Raw genomic sequence first — 19,013 nt, 5'->3', positions numbered from 1 at the left:
AGAAGGGGGATGTCACTGCTTCTGGGGAGCCCCCAGGTAAGCGCTGCCCAGAGCTTGCCTTACCTCAACTTGTGCCCCAACCCGCTGCCCCCTCCCACACCCAAACTCTGCTGCGAGGGATGGGCATGGTGACCCGGGACTGCCCCAGCAGCAGCTGGTGCGCCTGGCTAAGGGGCTGCCTGAGCTGCCCATGAGTCAGGCGCACCGGCCGCTGCAGAAATCACGGAAAGTCATGGAATCCGTGATCTCCATGACAAACCTGCAGCCTTAATCATCACCATCAAGGCAAATCCAAAAGGGACCTAGCTTGCTTGCAAATCCAGCACCACCCAGATCAATGTTGAAGATGTATGGCTTACTAGAATGCCATTTGGACTTGATGATCTGGCAGGGTGTTCAGTCTGTGCTCTGGTCTATACTTCAGATGTAGGTGGACGTGGTGTTATGGTGCTCAGTGGTGTGAAAAAGACACAACCCTCAGCAATTTAGTTATGTTGACCTAATCCCCAGTGTCGACTCAGCTAGGTCAGTAGAAGAATGCTTCCATTGACCTAGCCAGTGTCACTCAGGTTCCTACAGAGACTGAAAAGCATCTTCTGTCACCGTAAACTGCAGCTAACGATGGGGCTATGCCATTATAGCTATGGCGCTATACTGCTCTTAGCATAGACTTTGCCTATATCTGTGATCTCACCACTGAAGCTTTTGGTGACCATGTGATCGCCAACTGTGTAGAGGCCTTCCATGATAAATGTCCTTCATAATACACAAAAGTTGTGCAGAGAAAAAGGAGGATGCATTCAAATAATAACAATAATCAGTCTAGATTCAGGGGTTAGGATAGGATGACCAGACAGTAAGTGTGAAAAATCGAGATGGGGGTGGGGGATAATAGGAGCCTATATAAGAAAAAGACCCCAAAATCGGGACTGTCCCTATAAAATCAGGACATCAGGACCCTAGGTTAGGAAGCCTTTACAGATTGTAAGCCTTAACTTCTTAGTCCTTTGCTTCTCTAAATTAATTTGTTAGTGGTTATATAAATGAGTTTAGCTTCATTCTGTAACCAAATTCTTTCTGCACAGCTTTTGTAAATTTGTTATTTTAATAACTGAATTAAACTAAATGGTTTACGCCTCACTTCATGATGGTGCAGCATGTGTACTTTAGGGTTTCCACTGGTGTGTAACTAAATCTGTTTATTCTAATCTTACATCTATTTAGTTACGCCAGTGCAAATTTTCTTAACATAGACAAGCTCTAAGTAAGGGTTGTACAATCTAGTTCTCTGTTAGCAAATTTTTAATGTTACAGTTCACTTTCTCAAAATTGTACTTGTCTCCTCTATTTCCCATTTTCTTTTAAAAAGTGTCATTTCTAATCCCCCACCCCATGTACAGAGATTGCATGTGGCCATGAAATTAGGAATTGATTCTTCTTCAGTGCACATGCATAACTTCCAGCAGCACTAAGAAAAGTAGTCTGGTGCTGTGCGTAGTACCTGTAACATGAGTTGTGAGAACTAAGTTCTGTTACTGGTTCTAACTGCTTTAAATTAATTTTGTAAAACTGATTGGATTTCAAGTCAAAGTGTTGGTCCCTTCAAAATCTTCAGTCTCATTAACTGAGAGGCATATTGTTTAGTACTTACTGGTTCACACCTCATTTGTTCTACTGGCAGAAAAAAATACCCTAATAGGAAGAGCAAATAAACTGCTTTTAATACAGTCACTTAAACAACCTCAAGAGGGTGCACTTACCTTAATTTTATGTCTTTCATAATTTAACGGACTTGTGTGTTTTTACACCACCATGTAATACAATAGAAAAGAGAAGTAAGAACTATGCTACAAAGCGAAACTGGCAACAAACCACTTCAATTAATGTTTTTTAAAAATGCCTTTCCTCCATAAGTCTACAAATCAGTTAGGAAAATTTGCCAGCGGGCAAGCTTTGTTATGTTATATAGTCAAGGTCTCCAGGAGTATGAAGCCTCATGAACAATTATGTATTCTTTGTATTCAGTGCCAATTCTAATAACACAATGCATGAACTAGCTTCATGTTAGAGGAGAAGGACGAGCGAGTGTTGGGTGCTAGCTTGGTAATTGGAAGAAGTGGGCTCAGTTACCTGCCCTATCACAGATTTCCTGTGTGAGCTACAGCAAGTCATTAGTATACACTGAAAAGTTTTGCAGCTTTAACTACACATATAATTAAAATGGCCAACTCCCCCTTCTCTCTCCCTCCAGCATGATTGCAGTTATACCAGTATAAAAGTGCTTATGCCAGTATAGCTTATTCTAAAGAGGCATGTGAGTTTCCATTATATAAAGCTCTTTGTAGCATATTTGTAGCTTGCTTTATTGGATGTCAAATAATTTAATAATAGTTAATTAATTATATGTAGGGCTGCTTGTCTATCACGGAGGTGACAGATTCCATGACTTTCTGCGACCTCCGTGACTTCTGCAGAGGACAGTGTGGCTGGCTGCAGGGCAGCCCAAGCAGCTGGCTCTGGGCCAGCCCCACCACCCGCTGCTAGAGCGGCCTTGGGGACAGCCACACCAGCCGCTGGTCTGGCGGCCCCCAGTAGTGGTCCCGGGTGGTCAGAGCAGATGTGCCCTAGGCAGTGCTCCCCAGGTGGCTGGCCAGAGTAGCCGCAGTCCGCGGCCCTGGTCAGTGGTCCCTGTACAGACGGAGCAGCTGCGGCCCTGGGTAGTGGTCCCTGTCTGGCCGGAGCAGCTGCAGTCCACAGTCCCGGGCAGTGGTTCACAGCCGGCCGGAGCAGCCGTGGTCCGCAGCCCTCCTCAGTGGTTCCTGGCCAGAGCAGCTGCAGTCCACAGCCCTGGGCAGCGGTCCCCGGCCGACCGGAGCAGCCGCAGCCCCTGGCAGCGGTCCCTGGCCAGCTGGAGCTGCCGCAGTCCACTGGCCCCTGGCAGCTGTTGTCGCTGGCCCCGGGCCTCCTCCCCAGTAGCACCTCCTCCCCAGTTCCCTCCAGCAGCACCCTCCCCCACCCCGGGATGCCACCACAGGTCACGGCAGTGAATTTTTGTTTATTGCCCATAACCTGTTCATGACTTTTACTAAAAATACCCGTGACTAAATCGTCGCCTTAATTATATGAGCTTCAGTGATGTTATCTGCAGCCCTTCTCTTTCTGAGTTCCCATTTCATAGCTGCGCTGGGTACTTATGTTTATTGGTAGCACCTGAATTCAGACATAATGTAGCCAATGTGTTTTTGTATTACAAAATAAAGACCCTGAGCCTGATCTCAGTTATACTGGTTTTTGCTCTGTTTTAATTCCCGTCACTTCAGTAGATTCATTCCTGATTTTCACTGAGATGAATGAGAACAGAATCAGGCCTATTTAAGAAAAGAAACCTTTAACTTTCCATTAAAAGTACAAAAAACACTCTGTCTCAATGGAGGACTTCTACTCACTCCTCCCTCAAGCTGTCTCTGAAGCACGCACAGTGCCTGTAACAAGCAAAAATCTTTGCTGAGGAACTGAATCAAGGATTTTTGCATGGCATTATGGAATGGTAGCCTTGCAAGCATTGAGCCAGTCAGAAAGCGACATTCCCTAATTAAATCTACAGTAATTAAAATGTCATTAGTTAATTAATTAGGCAAATGATTACAAATACTGAATGTAATTTGTGGAATGTTGAAACTGGACTAAGAATCAAACTCAAGTCATGTAGGCCACCAATAACCATCAGATGGTAACAACTTTAGATCATCACTGACTTGAATCAGCAACCTAGGCGTGAAAGGCTGTGTATCCTCTACCTAACCCCTTGAACAATCTGATTTGTCCCAATTCAGATGTCTTATTAAATGCAGGTTTTATTTGGAGAGGAAAAATTAGCAAGTGTTTGTATCCATTCACAATGCTTTAGATAAATAAATAATGTGGGTGGTTTTTTATTAGAGTATTAGTCAAATGCATCCAATAAATTTGTTCTAAGCACAAATTAAAAAAAAAAAGATTTAAAATGGCTTTGATGCTAGACCACTTTAAAATCATATAAAATATTAGTAAAAAGACCTTTGGTCCTGTTCAGTCAAGAATGGGTATTAAATATTTGTTCAGGGCTGGATGTCTAGTCTTGACTTTGACTTGGCCTTGATCTTTATTTAGCTAATCAGCTACTCAGTTTATATTCTGCAGGGACATTGGCCATACTAGAGGACCATCCAAAGGTCAGAGAGTTGTCTCTTGGCAGTTGACTGCTCCTTCACCAGCCAAAATCTATTACTGCACAAATGGAAATCCCCAGTTCATCTGCAAACACATGTTTCATCAAATTTCGGGATGGCAAAATTTTAACAAAGATGCAAAGAATAGTGTGTAAAAAAGTAGCTTCATTTCCAGTTGCCTATCCAGTACCAGGAGTCTTCAGCTGGAAAATGGAAAGTTAAAAAAAAATTTTGATGAAATTATAAATATAAAATTGAAACTATACTTTGCCAAGGGGCTTCCGACTTTGGCCAATGAAGGGCTCCAGTGGCAATTTGCCAGGGGCCTGAGGGCTATACCTCATTTTTATAAAGCTATGCAGAGTTCATCCTCCCTCATGTGAAACACAGTGGTGTTGGACCACAAAGAGTATGGGGCTGAGTATGGAATGAGAACTATAATCTCAATTAGTAGTAGTAGTAGTATTTACATTAAAGTAGTTTCTAGAGGTACCAGCCAGGTTCAGGACACATTTTGCGAGATTCCACATATACACATAGTAAGACAGTCCCAGACCTAAAAAAGTTACACAGACTAGACAAGACAGACAAAGGATGGAAGGGGAAACAGGCACAGAGAGGAAGTGACTCTCTATGTGGCATTTTCATCTTATAGATCAAGCCACAAGATAACTCTGTGATCCCCACTTTAGCCTTCCACTTCTTCGTAGCAAATGAAATGTTTACTACAGTTTTTGTAATTTTCTAGCGCCATGAGTAGGAAGATTCACCTGGAAAGGAATGACTACATCTCCTCCAGGTCTTGCAAACTGGTGGGCTCCATTTTGCCTGTGAAAGAGTTCCAGAACCAGATGAGACCCAGAGAACCAACATGAGACATGGTACGAGGAGCCACGGTAAGTGCATTCTCTGGTGAAGAGAACACTGGTGTAGAAACTAAAGCTTCCAGGCTGCTGTTTTGACATATCACTCCTTTTTGGAGATAGAAAGGCTTTTTAAGGATCTGTGAGATGTCTTGATAACCAGAGGGTCAAAACTGTGAAAAGAGTTCAATGAGCTTCAGGCTGTATTTAATACAGAACTGAAGTGCTAGAACAGGACAATAGTCTGGGAAATGAATGACTGAGACTACTGCAGCTAACTGTACTAGATCCCAGTTATGGAGATCAAAATAATAAAAATAATTGCAATCCACAATTTCCGGAAAGAAGCTACTACTGCTGACATGAGTTTCTCTTGGTGGTGATGATGCTGAAGGAAAGAACTTTAGTGGAGGTGCAAGATCCTGAGAGAAGACCACCGATTCTGTTGGTGGGCAGCTGGGACATGCAGGTATGTAATCTTGTAAATCTAGATAGTTCCCCAGCATGTTGGCCAGGATGCCCATGCAGCCTGATGCAATCTGGAACCTCCAAGGAAGACATAAGTCTTATAATTTCAGGGTGCGGATAGAAGAGTTTCCTAGTGTTATATATTCTTTTTTTTTTTTTTTTTGCCACCCCTTAACTTGAAAGAGTTTGGCCAAGCATCTCCCTACCGGTCGTCTTCTTGTATTGTCCTCTTTCCTATTGTGTGATAGTTGGGAGAGTTAACTTTGGAATTCTTAATTATGTGTGATCTGAACCTGTGGTATGAAGATTCCACAGAGGTCCTGATCCAAAGCCCACTGAATGGGAATCTATTGACTTCAGTAGTCTTTGGATTAGGCCCAAAGTCTGTAAAGTCTTCACCTCCCTGGTGCCAGCATGGTTGAGGAACATTGGTGTGGCCATGGGAATTTCCCTGTATTTCACTGATCCCTGGTTGCCATATCAGCCCCTTAGGGCTGCCAGCAGCTAGCAGACTGGCCCAACAGTTGGCGGTGGATCAGAGAAATGTAAAGGCCACCTTTTCACCTCCCATTTCTTAACTATTGTACACTCCTTGGCTGGAACTGAGGATCTTGACCTTTGAATTTATATAGTGTCTTTCATACAAGATTCTCAAAACATTTAAAAAATGTTAATGAATGGAGTCTCACAACACTTCAGTACAGTGGGAAGAATTCTTATTCCATTTTACAATGGGAAAATTGAGGCACATATATCTGAAGTGGCTCACTGAAAGTCACAGAGTGAACCTGTGGCAAAGCCAGAAATAGAACCCAAGGTTTAGTCCTAGTGCTGTGTTCTGTGCACGAGACTATGCTCCCTCCCTCAACCTGGTTCACAGAGCACATTACTTACTATACTCTCTCAAAAAAGCTCAGTATCTAAAACTGTAGTGTTGTTACATATTGTTTTCTTAGTGGCTTCATTTTAATCACTCGTGTGTACATATTCCTTTAAACATAAAATAGTAGGCTGAGAAAAATAATGTACTGTTGTATATATTTATATAGAAAGACAACTGCTATGGAAAGCTGCTGAAGTTACACTTAAGCAAGGCAAAAACAATACATGCGCATATACAAAAGGAACAGGCAGAAATCATTTTATAAAAAAAAAATTTTTAAACAGTAAAATGTCACATTACTGTTTAAAGCCAATAAGACAGTAATAGATTAGGAAATCAGTGATCTAATATATACTTAACAGTAACAGATTCTTTTCATAATGCCCATAGAATCAGTATTCATTCATTAATGTTTGTACTGTGCTGTGAATATGCAAAGAGCTATATAAGTACTGCATTATATTTATTACACTCAGATGTGAAATAATGAACTATGTCTTTTCTTAGTAATGGTTTTACATTCAGCAGAATGAAAGGGTTAAATGAAAATTAACCAGATTAGTAAAGAAAAATGTACTGTATGCAGAATTTCCAAGGTACCATTTCACTTGCAATAGACAGGATCTGAAGGTGACAGCCTTGTTTCAGAAAACAAGTAGTCAGCACCAACTCAGCAATGTTAGCAGTTCTCCATGTTGGATATGAGCCAGATTTAATTTGGGCCCTGTGTATAAACGTTTGGGTGCCTGAAACAGCGTCCAACCAGGGAAGATGTCCCTGTCTTTTTGCTTATAAAGGGATATTAGGCACAGCTTCTGCTTGTCATCAATATTATTTATCTTATCAACTCTGAGTACCAGCTGCTTCTCATCTTTTATGGAAGAATAGATTTCAGATATGGCCACACTGAGTCACCTCTCTTCTGCTTTGTTTTGAAACCACAGTAAGAAACAATACATGTCTGAATACTGATTGCATACTTAATTATCCTGATCCTGAGTCATCCTGTTGACTATATTTGGAACAGGATTAGGCCCTGAATAGTATTCACAACAGATTTTCCATTAGTAAGCTTCCAGTGTGTGGAAATTGTCAGTGTGATCATATCAAAACTGAATATGGTTTACTTCTGATAGCCTAAGCACTGTTACTGTACCTGTTATGTCTGCTAACTTGTCACCAGACAATGGAATGGGTTTGACCAATTAGCAGATTTGGTGTTTAGACTTGTTTTGTGCTAAGACCCAAACAGCAATTGTAAAACCAAACACTAGTACTTTTGAGGTCAATTGACTTCATCAGGACTTGTGTTTGATCCATTGTGCACAGGCAGGAAGTCTGTCAGGTGAGCCAAATGAAAGACCTTCTCTGACCAAGTCAGTAGGAGCTATGTGGGCTCTGTCACAGCTGGAAGTTGCTATTTGTGTATTGTACAGAACTTTAATATTCTTTGCAACTGTTGAAGCTCCCATGCTGTCAGGTGATGGGGTCAAGGTACACAGTGGACGGCATAGTTTCTCAACTAGGGGGTGATGACCATACAGCTAGATGGAAGAGGGGGTTCCGAAACCATGGGATGGGAATTAGAAGCTGTTTTTGTATTATAACATGGAGTCATGATTAAGGCTAAGATTTTGTCACCGATATTTTTAGTAAAAGTCAGGGACAGGTAATGGGCAATAAAGAAAAATTCACGGAAGCTGTGACCTGTCCCTGACTTTTACTAAAAATATCGGTGACAAAATGGGAATCTGTGGGTCCACACACTGCCTGTAGCTGCACAGCAGCTAGGAGCTCCGGGGACCTCTACCGCGAGTTGTGTGTTGGGGCTCCAGGGTCCTCTGCTGCCTGCAGCAGATGGGGGCTCCGGGGACCCCTGCTGCCCGCAGCTCTGGGGGTCCCTCTGTTGGTTGGGAGCTCGGGGGTTCCCTTGCTGCCTGTGGTGGCTGGGAGCTGCAGGGTACCCTCACCACCTGCGGCGGCTTGGAGCTCCAGGAGCCACCAGAGGTGGCGGGGATACCCCTCAGGTCTCTGCCCCCACAGACGGCGGGGGAGCCTGCAGCTCCCGACCGCCACAGGCTGAAATTATGGAGGTCACTGGAAGTCATGGATTTCGTGACTTCCATGACCTCCGTGACTACATTGTAGCCTTAGTCATGATATGGAAAAATTTTAGAACCACTGATATAGGGCTTTATAGGAAAATAAGTTTCAATAACCAAAAGGAAGAACTACAGAAAGTCAGCTGAATACTACTAACCAGATCCTGGGTTCAGCTGAACTGCAGGGTGAATGTATGGGCTAAACTAGCATAAAGCTCATGTTTTTACTGCTCAGATTCAGGGCTGCTGCATGGCCTTAATGCTAGAACAGTTTGAGTTCAGTGGGGTTGCACAAGTTTAACTGATTGATTCTGTAAATGAAACATAGTAATGAAGTCTGTGGATAACGCACAAGAGTAGTAGACTCCAGTGCACTATTTTCATAGTTGTTTTTGCTCTGCAGTGCTAACAGGAGTAAAAAGCAGTAAAATCTTATTTCAGTTATATCAGCAGGTTTGACTAAATCCAAGTACAGATCAGATCTGTTGCCATTATTGTAGTCACTTTTCAAAATAGAACTTCACTTTAAGGAAACATCGTTATATACAAGCTCACTTTTTATGCTAGATTTCTTCAATACAGAGACACATTCTGCACACTTTTCAGAAACTTTAAACCAGAAATAGTAATTAGAAAAACATCAGTAAATGATTTCAGAAGCTTTGCATTGAGATAATAGTCAAACACATAATTTGTTAAAAGAGCTTGGGAGAAAGAACCTCATTGGGAAATGTTGCCAGAGACACGGCAGAGAATATGTCAAAGGACACAAACTATATCATATAACACCAGGCATAAACTGCTACAGCTCTAATTTATGCTGTGAACATTTTATACATCTCTACAATTTACAAAGTCAGCAGATGTCTCAGTAAATACACTATAAGCCCAAAACAGGCAATTTAAGAAATAAAATTTCAGTAGAGGCACTGTCTTCAGGTACAGAGTTGAGAGATATGGCTACATATGAGGTTTGGAGGAGGACAACTGACCTTATTTCTCTCTCTGATCTGTTAACCTGGGAAAGGTCATCAAGGATGGTTACAGTGTACCATAGGGCCAGGCCCCAAGTAGTTTGGTGGTAGCACAATGTGCTACTATGTGAGGGATCAAAGTTCAGAACGTAGACTTATCCCTTGCTTCCAATGACAGAAGAGGCTGGGAGTGTTCTAGACGCAACACAGCTGAGCCCTCAAGGGAAGGAAAAGGTGTTTAATGTTGTTCCTGAGCAGCACTTTTATATTAATCCAGGAGAACTATTCACAGGCTACCTCTTTCCTGGTTCACTGTGATGTGACGCCTTTATGAGGGATGAATTAAGAGGGGAAAAATGGAAGTGAGCATAGAGGACCCATCTTCCTCAAATTAATGTATTTTAGGACCACTATTCACAAGATGACGACTGCAGTAAGGATCTGTTGCATTTCCGTTATAGACTATTTTCAGTGTGGTAATTTCTTAACAATTGTGTCTGGGCTGAAATCTTTGCAAAAAAACAAGATCTAAGCCAAGGAAGAGTAACAACAATTATTTTTTATCAATCAGAAAAAAGTGGCTTGGCAGTTCTTCGGTTGTAAATAAATAAATAGGAATCTATATATTATACTGTTGCTTTTGAACACTGTCAACCAAATTCCCCCTTTTCCACTCTCCGCCATATACATTACACAATTTTAGGCTATCCTAGACTTACCAAGTGTCATTTATACCTTCTTATACCTAAATTTTACTCTCTGTACTAGGTGGGGCAGGTCAAAAATGGAAGTTCTTTTCCATTTAAAAATTTTAAAAAATTTCTTTTAAAAAAAAATTTCCTGAAATTTTCTGACTTTTCCCAATAACATTATTCAAAACCAATAATTTTGGATTTTTCCACTGGAAAAAAGGGAGGGGGAGAAGAGAAGCTGTGAGAAAAAACAAAAGCCAAGAAGTTTTCATTTTAATTTGAATCCATCTATGTTATTTTGTTTAATTGAAAATTGGAAAATTTCAAATGATACAAAAAATTTGCCAAAAAAAATGTATAATTTGAAAAGACATTTTTGTCAAAAATGTCAACTATCCATAGTAATGAGACTGAATTTAGAGGTTATGGGGCTAGAATAGTGTTTGCAGCAGAAAGAGCAGCTGATGGGAGGTTGTACTTTAAAACAGGCGATGGCCTATTTTTCCTGCTTTTGGATACTTGTGTAATTTACATCTTACTCCCTTATACCTACTTACACCCAATTACCAACATGTAATTTACTACACTTTACATATTACCTCAGAATTTTCCCCTTTGTTTTAAAAATTCACTTTTTTAAGCATGAAACTTTGCAGTTGAATAGTCTGCATTGTGGCTTAATCCCAGCAGTGAGGGGATTTTGCATCATGCATGTATTTTAATAACACAATGGTGTGGAGTTAGAGTTCAGGCTGCAACACTATCCCTATCTTTCCCTGTATGTATACTTCCGTCACACATTTCTTAGAATTTCAGGGTTTATGTGCATGTGAGAATTATGTTCAGATTGGTTTAGGAGCTCAGGTTGTGGTCAAGTTTGGCTCAGTCAGGGCACGATTAAAGATGAATGAGTGAGGGTCTGTGACTCTGCTGGAAACTGAGGTCAATACTGAAACAGAGACCTGAATTTTTCTGGGAGAATAAAAAGAGTCATAGGAATCTAAGAGGAAATTCACTGAGGGGAGATTTTGAAAAGAAAGCTTTTTTATTTTCATTTTTTGTTTCCTAGGTTTGTTTATTGAGCATCATCAGTGTGCTTGGCACTGTATGGAGCAAAGAGGGGACATAGGTTGTAAGGTCTTTGAGTGCAGACCCTAAGTAGACAAACAAGCAATATAAAACAATACATACATACAGTGACCCACGTCCTGAGGGGATAGAGGCATCACAGCATGGTTCAAGGTGCTGATATATTTTACCATAGAGGGCAAGACCATCATGATATGCTGCCAAGTATCTTAAAAGTTTTTCAGCCTATGAGATTTCACTATACAACATGACTAGTTTGAATTAAGTATATAGGTTGTGAAGTGTTTAATATGATGGGTCAAATTCATCCCTGCTGTAATTCCTGTTGACTTTGGTGGAGTTATACAAGAGAGTAATCCAACCCAAGATGTCAAGGGAAAAACCCTCAAAAATAGGGCTAAAATTTCTGGAAGTAATAGCTACTTTGGTGTGCTTGAGATGTTTCCATATAAATCCAAAAGCAGGAACTGAAAGTATATTCACAGATAGGGAACGTCAGCATGGGATCTTGATTGAAACATGGTAGAAAAGTGAGTATTAGTAAATAATAAATAATTATTGACGATTATATAATATTTTTCATGCAAAATTTCCCAAAGCACACCTGTGATTATTGAAAATCTGCAATTGGGGAGAAAAGTAGGGACATGCTTTTTAATTCCACTGAAATACCTTGGATACGGAGAACTTTTTGAGGGGACAGCTTGGAAAAATAGCAAATTTATTGCTTAAAAATAAATACTGTGACTGTACATTTTAAGTAGGGACAGTAGGCATGAAGCGTTCTGACAGTCTGATCCATAAATTACATACGTAGCAGTCATTTTCACCCATTCATGACACTTACATTTGGGATGGAAAATGGCAGCCATTTATTAGTGCAGAGCTATAACTTAGAACAGCGTCATTTAGGACAGGAAGTGAAGAGTATTTTAATCAACTGAAATGCAAGGGACATTTTGGAAGGCAGAATGTATCTGCCTGATTGGAATTTAGCCAAGTCATGATGATAACCGGCCATTTTGAGGAACTGAAGTGTAAAAAGAGGAACAGATATTCATGTGCTTTATGATACAAAAGGAGCAATCATAATAAAGGAAGAAAGCAATACAATTCAGAATAAACTAGATAGTTTAGGAACCTGCAGTTCAGTATAGAGAAAATATGAAATAAAAATGAAGGATTGGGGAATGTTATCTGTGGAAAATACTGTCAAACAGTACATGGTGCTTAAGAGCAATAAGACCAAAGACCTATTCAGGGATACATAAATGAAGTTATTGAATTGGAGGTAATTTGGAAGATTATAACATGGATGCTAGAAAGCTGTTAAGCCATTGTGAAATCATAGAATCATAGAATATCAGGATTGGAAGGGACCCCAGAAGGTCATCTAGTCCAACCCCCTGCTCGAAGCAGGACCAATTCCCAGTTAAATCATCCCAGCCAGGGCTTTGTCAAGCCTGACCTTAAAAACCTCTAAGGAAGGAGATTCTACCACCTCCCTAGGTAACGCATTCCAGTGTTTCACCACCCTCTTAGTGAAAAAGTTTTTCCTAATATCCAATCTAAACCTCCCCCACTGCAACTTGAGACCATTACTCCTCGTTCTGTCATCTGCTACCATTGAGAACAGTCTAGAGCCATCCTCTTTGGAACCCCCTTTCACGTAGTTGAAAGCAGCTATCAAATCCCCCCTCATTCTTCTCTTCTGCAGGCTAAACAATCCCAGCTCCCTCAGCCTCTCCTCATAAGTCATGTGTTTTAGACCCCTAATCATTTTTGTTGCCCTTCGCTGGACTCTTTCCAATTTATCCACATCCTTCTTGTAGTGTGGGGCCCAAAACTGGACACAGTACTCCAGATGAGGCCTCACCAATGTCGAATAGAGGGGAACGATCACATCCCTCGATCTGCTCGCTATGCCCCTACTTATACATCCCAAAATGCCATTGTCCTTCTTGGCAACAAGGGCACACTGCTGACTCATATCCAGCTTCTCGTCCACTGTCACCCCTAGGTCCTTTTCCGCAGAACTGCTGCCTAGCCATTCGGTCCCTAGTCTGTAGCGGTGCATTGGATTCTTCCATCCTAAGTGCAGGACCCTGCATTTATCCTTATCCTTATTGAACCTCATCAGATTTCTTTTGGCCCAATCCTCCAATTTGTCTAGGTCCTTCTGTATCCTATCCCTCCCCTCCAGCGTATCTACCACTCCTCCCAGTTTAGTATCATCCGCAAATTTGCTGAGAGTGCAATCCACACCATCCTCCAGATCACTTATGAAGATATTGAACAAAACCAGCCCCAGGACCGACCCTTGTAAATGTAAGGACAAGCAGAAATACCTACAAACTGGAGAAGGGCTCTGCATATGGGAAACGATATCCAGACTTCTTGCTACGGAGAGAAGTTACTATACTGGATAAACAAAACAGATTAGCCATGAGAATAATTGGTGTAAGTAGGGTTTGTTTGTTTGTTTGTTTGTTTGTTTGTTTGTTAAAGAAATACTTTATTGGAAGCAAAACTGCTAACTGAGGCGGGCTGGCTTTCTTCTGTTTTGCATTTTTCTTATGTTATTGTGTTGAAGAACGAAAGGCATGTCTTCACTAGCAACGTTAAAGTGTTGGCTGTGGCAGCACTGCCGTGGCAACACTTTAATGTGGCTGTTTAGTCGCGGCATAGCGCTGCGAGAGAGAGCGCTCCCAGTGCTATAAAAAACCCCACCTCCATGGGGGGAATAGCTACCAGCGCTGGTGCACTGTCTGCACTGCCACTTTAGTGCACTGAAACTTGCAGCGCTCGGGGAGGGGGGGTTTCCCACACCCCGGAGCCAGAAAGTTGCAGTGCTGTAAAGTGCCAGCGTAGACAAGCCCTAAATGAGCTCTCTATTCTGCTGATCCTGGTAGTTCTAAGATAATACAGGATAATGATGATGCATAATTGGAATCACAGCCAATTCTGAAACAATGAAACTGGAGCACATGTTTTAAGTGTGTCATAAATGTTCTTTTATTGCAAAAAACCCTTAGAGAGTATACAAAATTATTGGTAAGGTTTATTTAGCCGTTCTACAACCGTGCCAGTTAGAACAAGGACCATCACCAAAGTGAAAACAAAGGTACTCTTAGGACACCCAAGTTTGAAGTTTTTGGTCATTTTACAGACATTCTGAGTGACATTTGTGTATTTTAAAGGTGTAGGATTTGTGTAAAGAAAGTGTAACAATGTTTTTGGGCATTAGGTCAACTTTACTCCACTTTGCTGACTCATACATTCAAGCTTTGTAAACAATTTTTGTTTGCAAATTACGACCTGCAAAGTTTAATTTTTAGCAAATGAATATTTAAAATAGATCATTTACCCCATTTTATAACTCAGAAACAGCGTAACATGTATTTGTAAAAAGGCTGGGATTTTGTGCACCACATTGTGTTAGTTTGTAACTACTGAAAATTGTGATTTATAATTGAAATGCCAATACTTAGCCATGATGACACAAGCAATCTTAATATAATAAGCAGCACTATATTATGAAGTTCACAGATTCGGGAAATGATGGGCCTTATTCACTGCTGCATTACTCTATTTTTATGCAGGTATCACTCCACTGATTGGTGTAAAACTGGAATGATGCAATGAGGAGTCAATCCCATGTGTGTAGCTTAATGGTTACTTTCTATATTTCTATATTTAGCTGAGTTTGAAGAATTTTAGTGCTGCATAACAGAGAAGTTGATAATATAAGCTGTAACTGGGCACAGTGTGGATACTCTTCCCTGCTCCCTCCCTGGCAGATCTGGTAGTGAACCTCATCCCTCACTTACAATGCAACCCTCTTTTAATGCAGTCCTGCATCTCTCCTGAGTACAAACTTACGCTTTATTGCATAGTGCTTCTTCTGAAATGGACAAACGTGCAGACAGTGAGGACTAAGTAAAGGGTATTTGCACTTGAAATAATGGAACACAAATGCAATTTCATAGCAAAAGCAGTATTATCCCTAATTACACTGCTTATAGTGTCAGAAAGCATGAATTTTGTCTTTAATATACAGGAAGTTCATTTGGGGACATAAGGTTTTCTTCTTTCCAGAATTTTGAACCTTTGTACAAAATTAAGGCTTCAAGAATTGAAAGCTGTTTCATCATAAGTGTATCAGGATCTGCTCCCCTGTCAGTGCTTGCATGCAAATGTAAGCCCTGATGCTCCAAAAGAGCCCGACTGCGCAGAGTTCTGTTGAGTTCAGTGGGGCTCTGCACAGGCATGGAGATCCACCTACACAGAGCTCCTTGCAGAATCAGGGCATTACACATTATTAATGGGTACTTTCCTACCCATTTCAGGTACTTAGAGGCAAATCTTACTTTCCATCTCCATGCAGACACAGAAGACCCCAGTTGCACCAGCACTGCTGTGATACCATTATAATCCCCCACCCAAGAGAGGCAGGATTTGGGGAGCATACACAGAGGCTGTACAACACCGGCACACTACAGAACATGGTTTATAACCAAGTTTATTTTGAAAGATTTAGCAACTCTTAAAAAATTACTACACAGGTTTAGCTCAGAGATTTTATTGTGTTGCTATAATACTTGCTTAATGAGCACAGGAACAAAATCACTTGTAAGTCAAAAACTGGACATTCATTTAAACGTTTAAGTCAAAAGTGGGAAGGGAAATCAAGTTGATGAACCAACCCCTAGGCAGAAATTAAACAAAGGGAACTTTCTGAAAAAAAAAAAAAAAAGAAGTGATGACTACATGACTACCTGCCATATTTGTGAACTGTTTCTTTCAAAATGGTCCCAAACCTACATTGTGCTGAGAAACTTCAACTCTTGTGGTCTTCAAGGGTTTTGGTTTGCATCTTTGATATAATGAACTTCTAAAATGTGTCCTCTAAGGGGCAGCATTGGGGAGCAGATATATTTCGATAAACATTATTTATATACGTGGTTCAGTGCGGTGTGTTTAAAGAACCTATTGTAAGTAATGGAATATGAGTGCTCAAAAGATGGACGTTTTGTGTCAAATCATGAGTTTTCTAAGTGTAACTGTATGTATATTTGAGGATCATAATTGCTGAGCTGTAGTCAACGTTATTAGAAATTGTTCAGCTAAAACTCTAAAAGCATGGAAACCTGTGAATGTGGGATGTCTGAAAGCACATAGGAAACCTGCTTTTTGTTGGCCTACCTAACTGGCACTGCCACCTTGGGTTACTTTTCTCCAAGAAGCATCAAGATAAGTCATTTTCAGGAATAACATTACATTTTGCACCAACACTAATTAACTAATGCTGAGAGGTCATTCCTGAAAATACCTTTTTAGGGATTTAGGGATCCCTACACTTTTTAGGCCATGTCTACACTAGCAATCTCACAGTGCCACAGCTGTACCGATGCAGCTGTGCCGCTGTAAAATCGTTTGTGTAGCCACTCTATGCCGATGAAAGAGAGCTTTCCTGTTAGCATAATTAAACCACTTCCAATGAGCGGTGGTAGCTATGTTGGCAGAAGAGCCTCTCCCGCTTACATAGTGCTGTCCACACTGGCGCTTCTGTTGGTGTAACTTATGTTGCTTAGAGGGATGTTTTTTTCATACCTCTGAGCGACATTAGCACTTTTGTCAGTATAACTTATGTAGACATAGCCTAGAAACATTGCTGCCTATCATGACATAATATGGCATCACTCTGGGGTTCTGTGTACCTGCCGGTTAGTCTTGTGTATTTATTTTTTTATATATATAGCTATGTACTTTCTAGTATTTTATTAATGCTGCTCTGTTACCTATTGACTTCACAACTTTTATAATGTTCTTTTAATATTTTTTAAATGTTACAAATATGTACCTATCTCTAATGTACCAATCGCTTTGTGGTATCTAGGTGCCAAATACAAGAACTTTAAGCTGCTGTATTCTTGGGCTGTCTTTTCTGTTCTGCCCTTGATGGGTTATATAGTCCATAAGTTGTTTTTTGCTGGGGGTAGGGAGAGTGCGGATATTTATAGAAAAGGGAAAAGGATGGCTGGACTGATATCATAGAATATCAGGGTTGGAAGGGACCTCAGGAGGTCATCTAGTCCAAACCCCTGCTCAAAGCAGGACCGATCCCCGACTAAATCATCCCAGTCAGGGTTTTGTCGAGCCTGACCTTAAAAACTTCTAGGGAAGGAGATTCATCACCTCCCTAGGTAACGCATTCCAGTGTTTCACCACCCTCGTAGTGAAAAAGTTTTTCCAATATCCAACCTAAATCTCCCCCACCGTAACTTGAGACCATTACTCCTTGTTCTGTCATCTGCTACCACTGAGAACAGTCTAGAGCCATCCTCTTTGGAACCCCCTTTCACGTAGTTGAAAGCAGCTATCAAATCCCCCCTCATTCTTCTCTTCTGAAGACTAAACATCCCCAGTTCCCTCAGCCTCGCCTCATAAGTCATGTGTTCCAGTCCCCTAATCATTTTTGTTGCCCTCTGCTGGACTCTTTCCAATTTTTCCACATCCTTCTTGTAGTGTGGGGCCCAAAACTGGACATACTACTCCAGATGAGGCCTCACCAATGTCGAATAGAGGGGAACGATCACGTCCCTCGATCTGCTGGCAGTGCCCCTACTTATACATCCCAAAATGCCATTGTCCTTCTTGGCAACAAGGGCACACTGCTGACTCATATTCGACTTCTCGTCCACTGTAACCCCTAGGACCTTTTCTGCAGAACTGCTGCCGAGCCATTTGGTCCCTAATCTGTAGCGGTGCATTGGATTCTTCCATCCTAAGTGCAGGACTCTGCACTTGTCCTTGTTGAACCTCATCAGATTTCTTTTGGCCCAATCCTCCAATTTGTCTAGGTCCCTCTGTATCCTATCCCTACCCTCCAGCGTATCTACCACTCCTTCCAGTTTAGTGTCATCTGCAAACTTGCTGAGGGTGCAATCTACACCATCCTCCAGATCATTTATGAAGATATTGAACAAAACCGGCCCCAGGACTGACCCCTGGGGCACGCCACTTGATACCGGCTGCCAACTAGACATGGAGCCATTGATCACTACCCGTTGAGCCCGACAATCTAGCCAGCTTTCTATCCACCTTATAGTCCATTCATCCAGCCCATATTTCTTTAACTTGCTGGCAAGAATACTGTGGGAGACCGTGTCAAAAGCTTTGCTAAAGTCAAGGAACAACATGTCCACTGCTTTCCCTTCATCCACAGAGCCAGTTATCTCGTCATAGAAGGCAATTAGATTAGGCAGGCATGACTTGCCCGTGGTGAATCCATGCTGACTGTTCCTGATCACTTTCCTCTCCTCTAAGTGCTTCAGAATTGATTCCTTGAGGACCTGCTCCATGATTTTTCCAGGGACTGAGGTGAGGCTGACTGGCCTGTAGTTCCCAGGATCTTCCTCCTTCCCTTTTTTAAAGATGGGCACTACATTATCCTTTTTCCAGTCATCTGGGACCTCCCCCAATCGCCATGAGTTTTCAAAGATAATAGCCAATGGCTCTGCAATCACATCCGCCAACTCCTTTAGTACTCTCGGATGCAACGCATCCGGCCCCATGGACTTGTGCTCGTCCAGCTTTTCTAAATAGTCCCGAACCACTTCTTTCTCCACAGAGGGCTGGGTCACCTTCTCCCCATGTTGTGCTGCCCAGTGCAGCAGTCTGTGAGCTGACCTTGTTAGTGAAGACAGAGGCAAAAAAAGCATTGAGTACATT

General features: G+C 41.5%; 1 protein-coding gene across 3 annotated transcripts in view; it reads left to right on the top strand.

The window, feature by feature from the left end:
• MAP3K7CL (MAP3K7 C-terminal like) overlaps positions 1 to 19,013 on the top strand; it is an 83,470-nt gene that overhangs the window by 1,419 nt on the left and 63,038 nt on the right. For 2 of the 3 annotated variants that reach the window (XM_073362849.1, XM_073362869.1), the window contains exon 2: positions 4,957 to 5,104. In XM_073362849.1, coding sequence (XP_073218950.1) covers positions 5,087 to 5,104 — 18 coding nt within the window. In that variant the 5' untranslated portion in view covers positions 4,957 to 5,086. The remainder of the gene's footprint in view (positions 1 to 4,956; positions 5,105 to 19,013) is intronic. The other variant, XM_073362860.1, reaches the window with a different exon arrangement.

The sequence above is a fragment of the Lepidochelys kempii genome, chromosome 1, assembly GCF_965140265.1.
Source record: "Lepidochelys kempii isolate rLepKem1 chromosome 1, rLepKem1.hap2, whole genome shotgun sequence".
Lineage (NCBI taxonomy): Eukaryota > Metazoa > Chordata > Testudines > Cheloniidae > Lepidochelys > Lepidochelys kempii.
The sequence above is the reverse complement of the archived record's forward strand: the minus strand, read 5'-3'. Positions and strand labels throughout refer to the sequence as shown.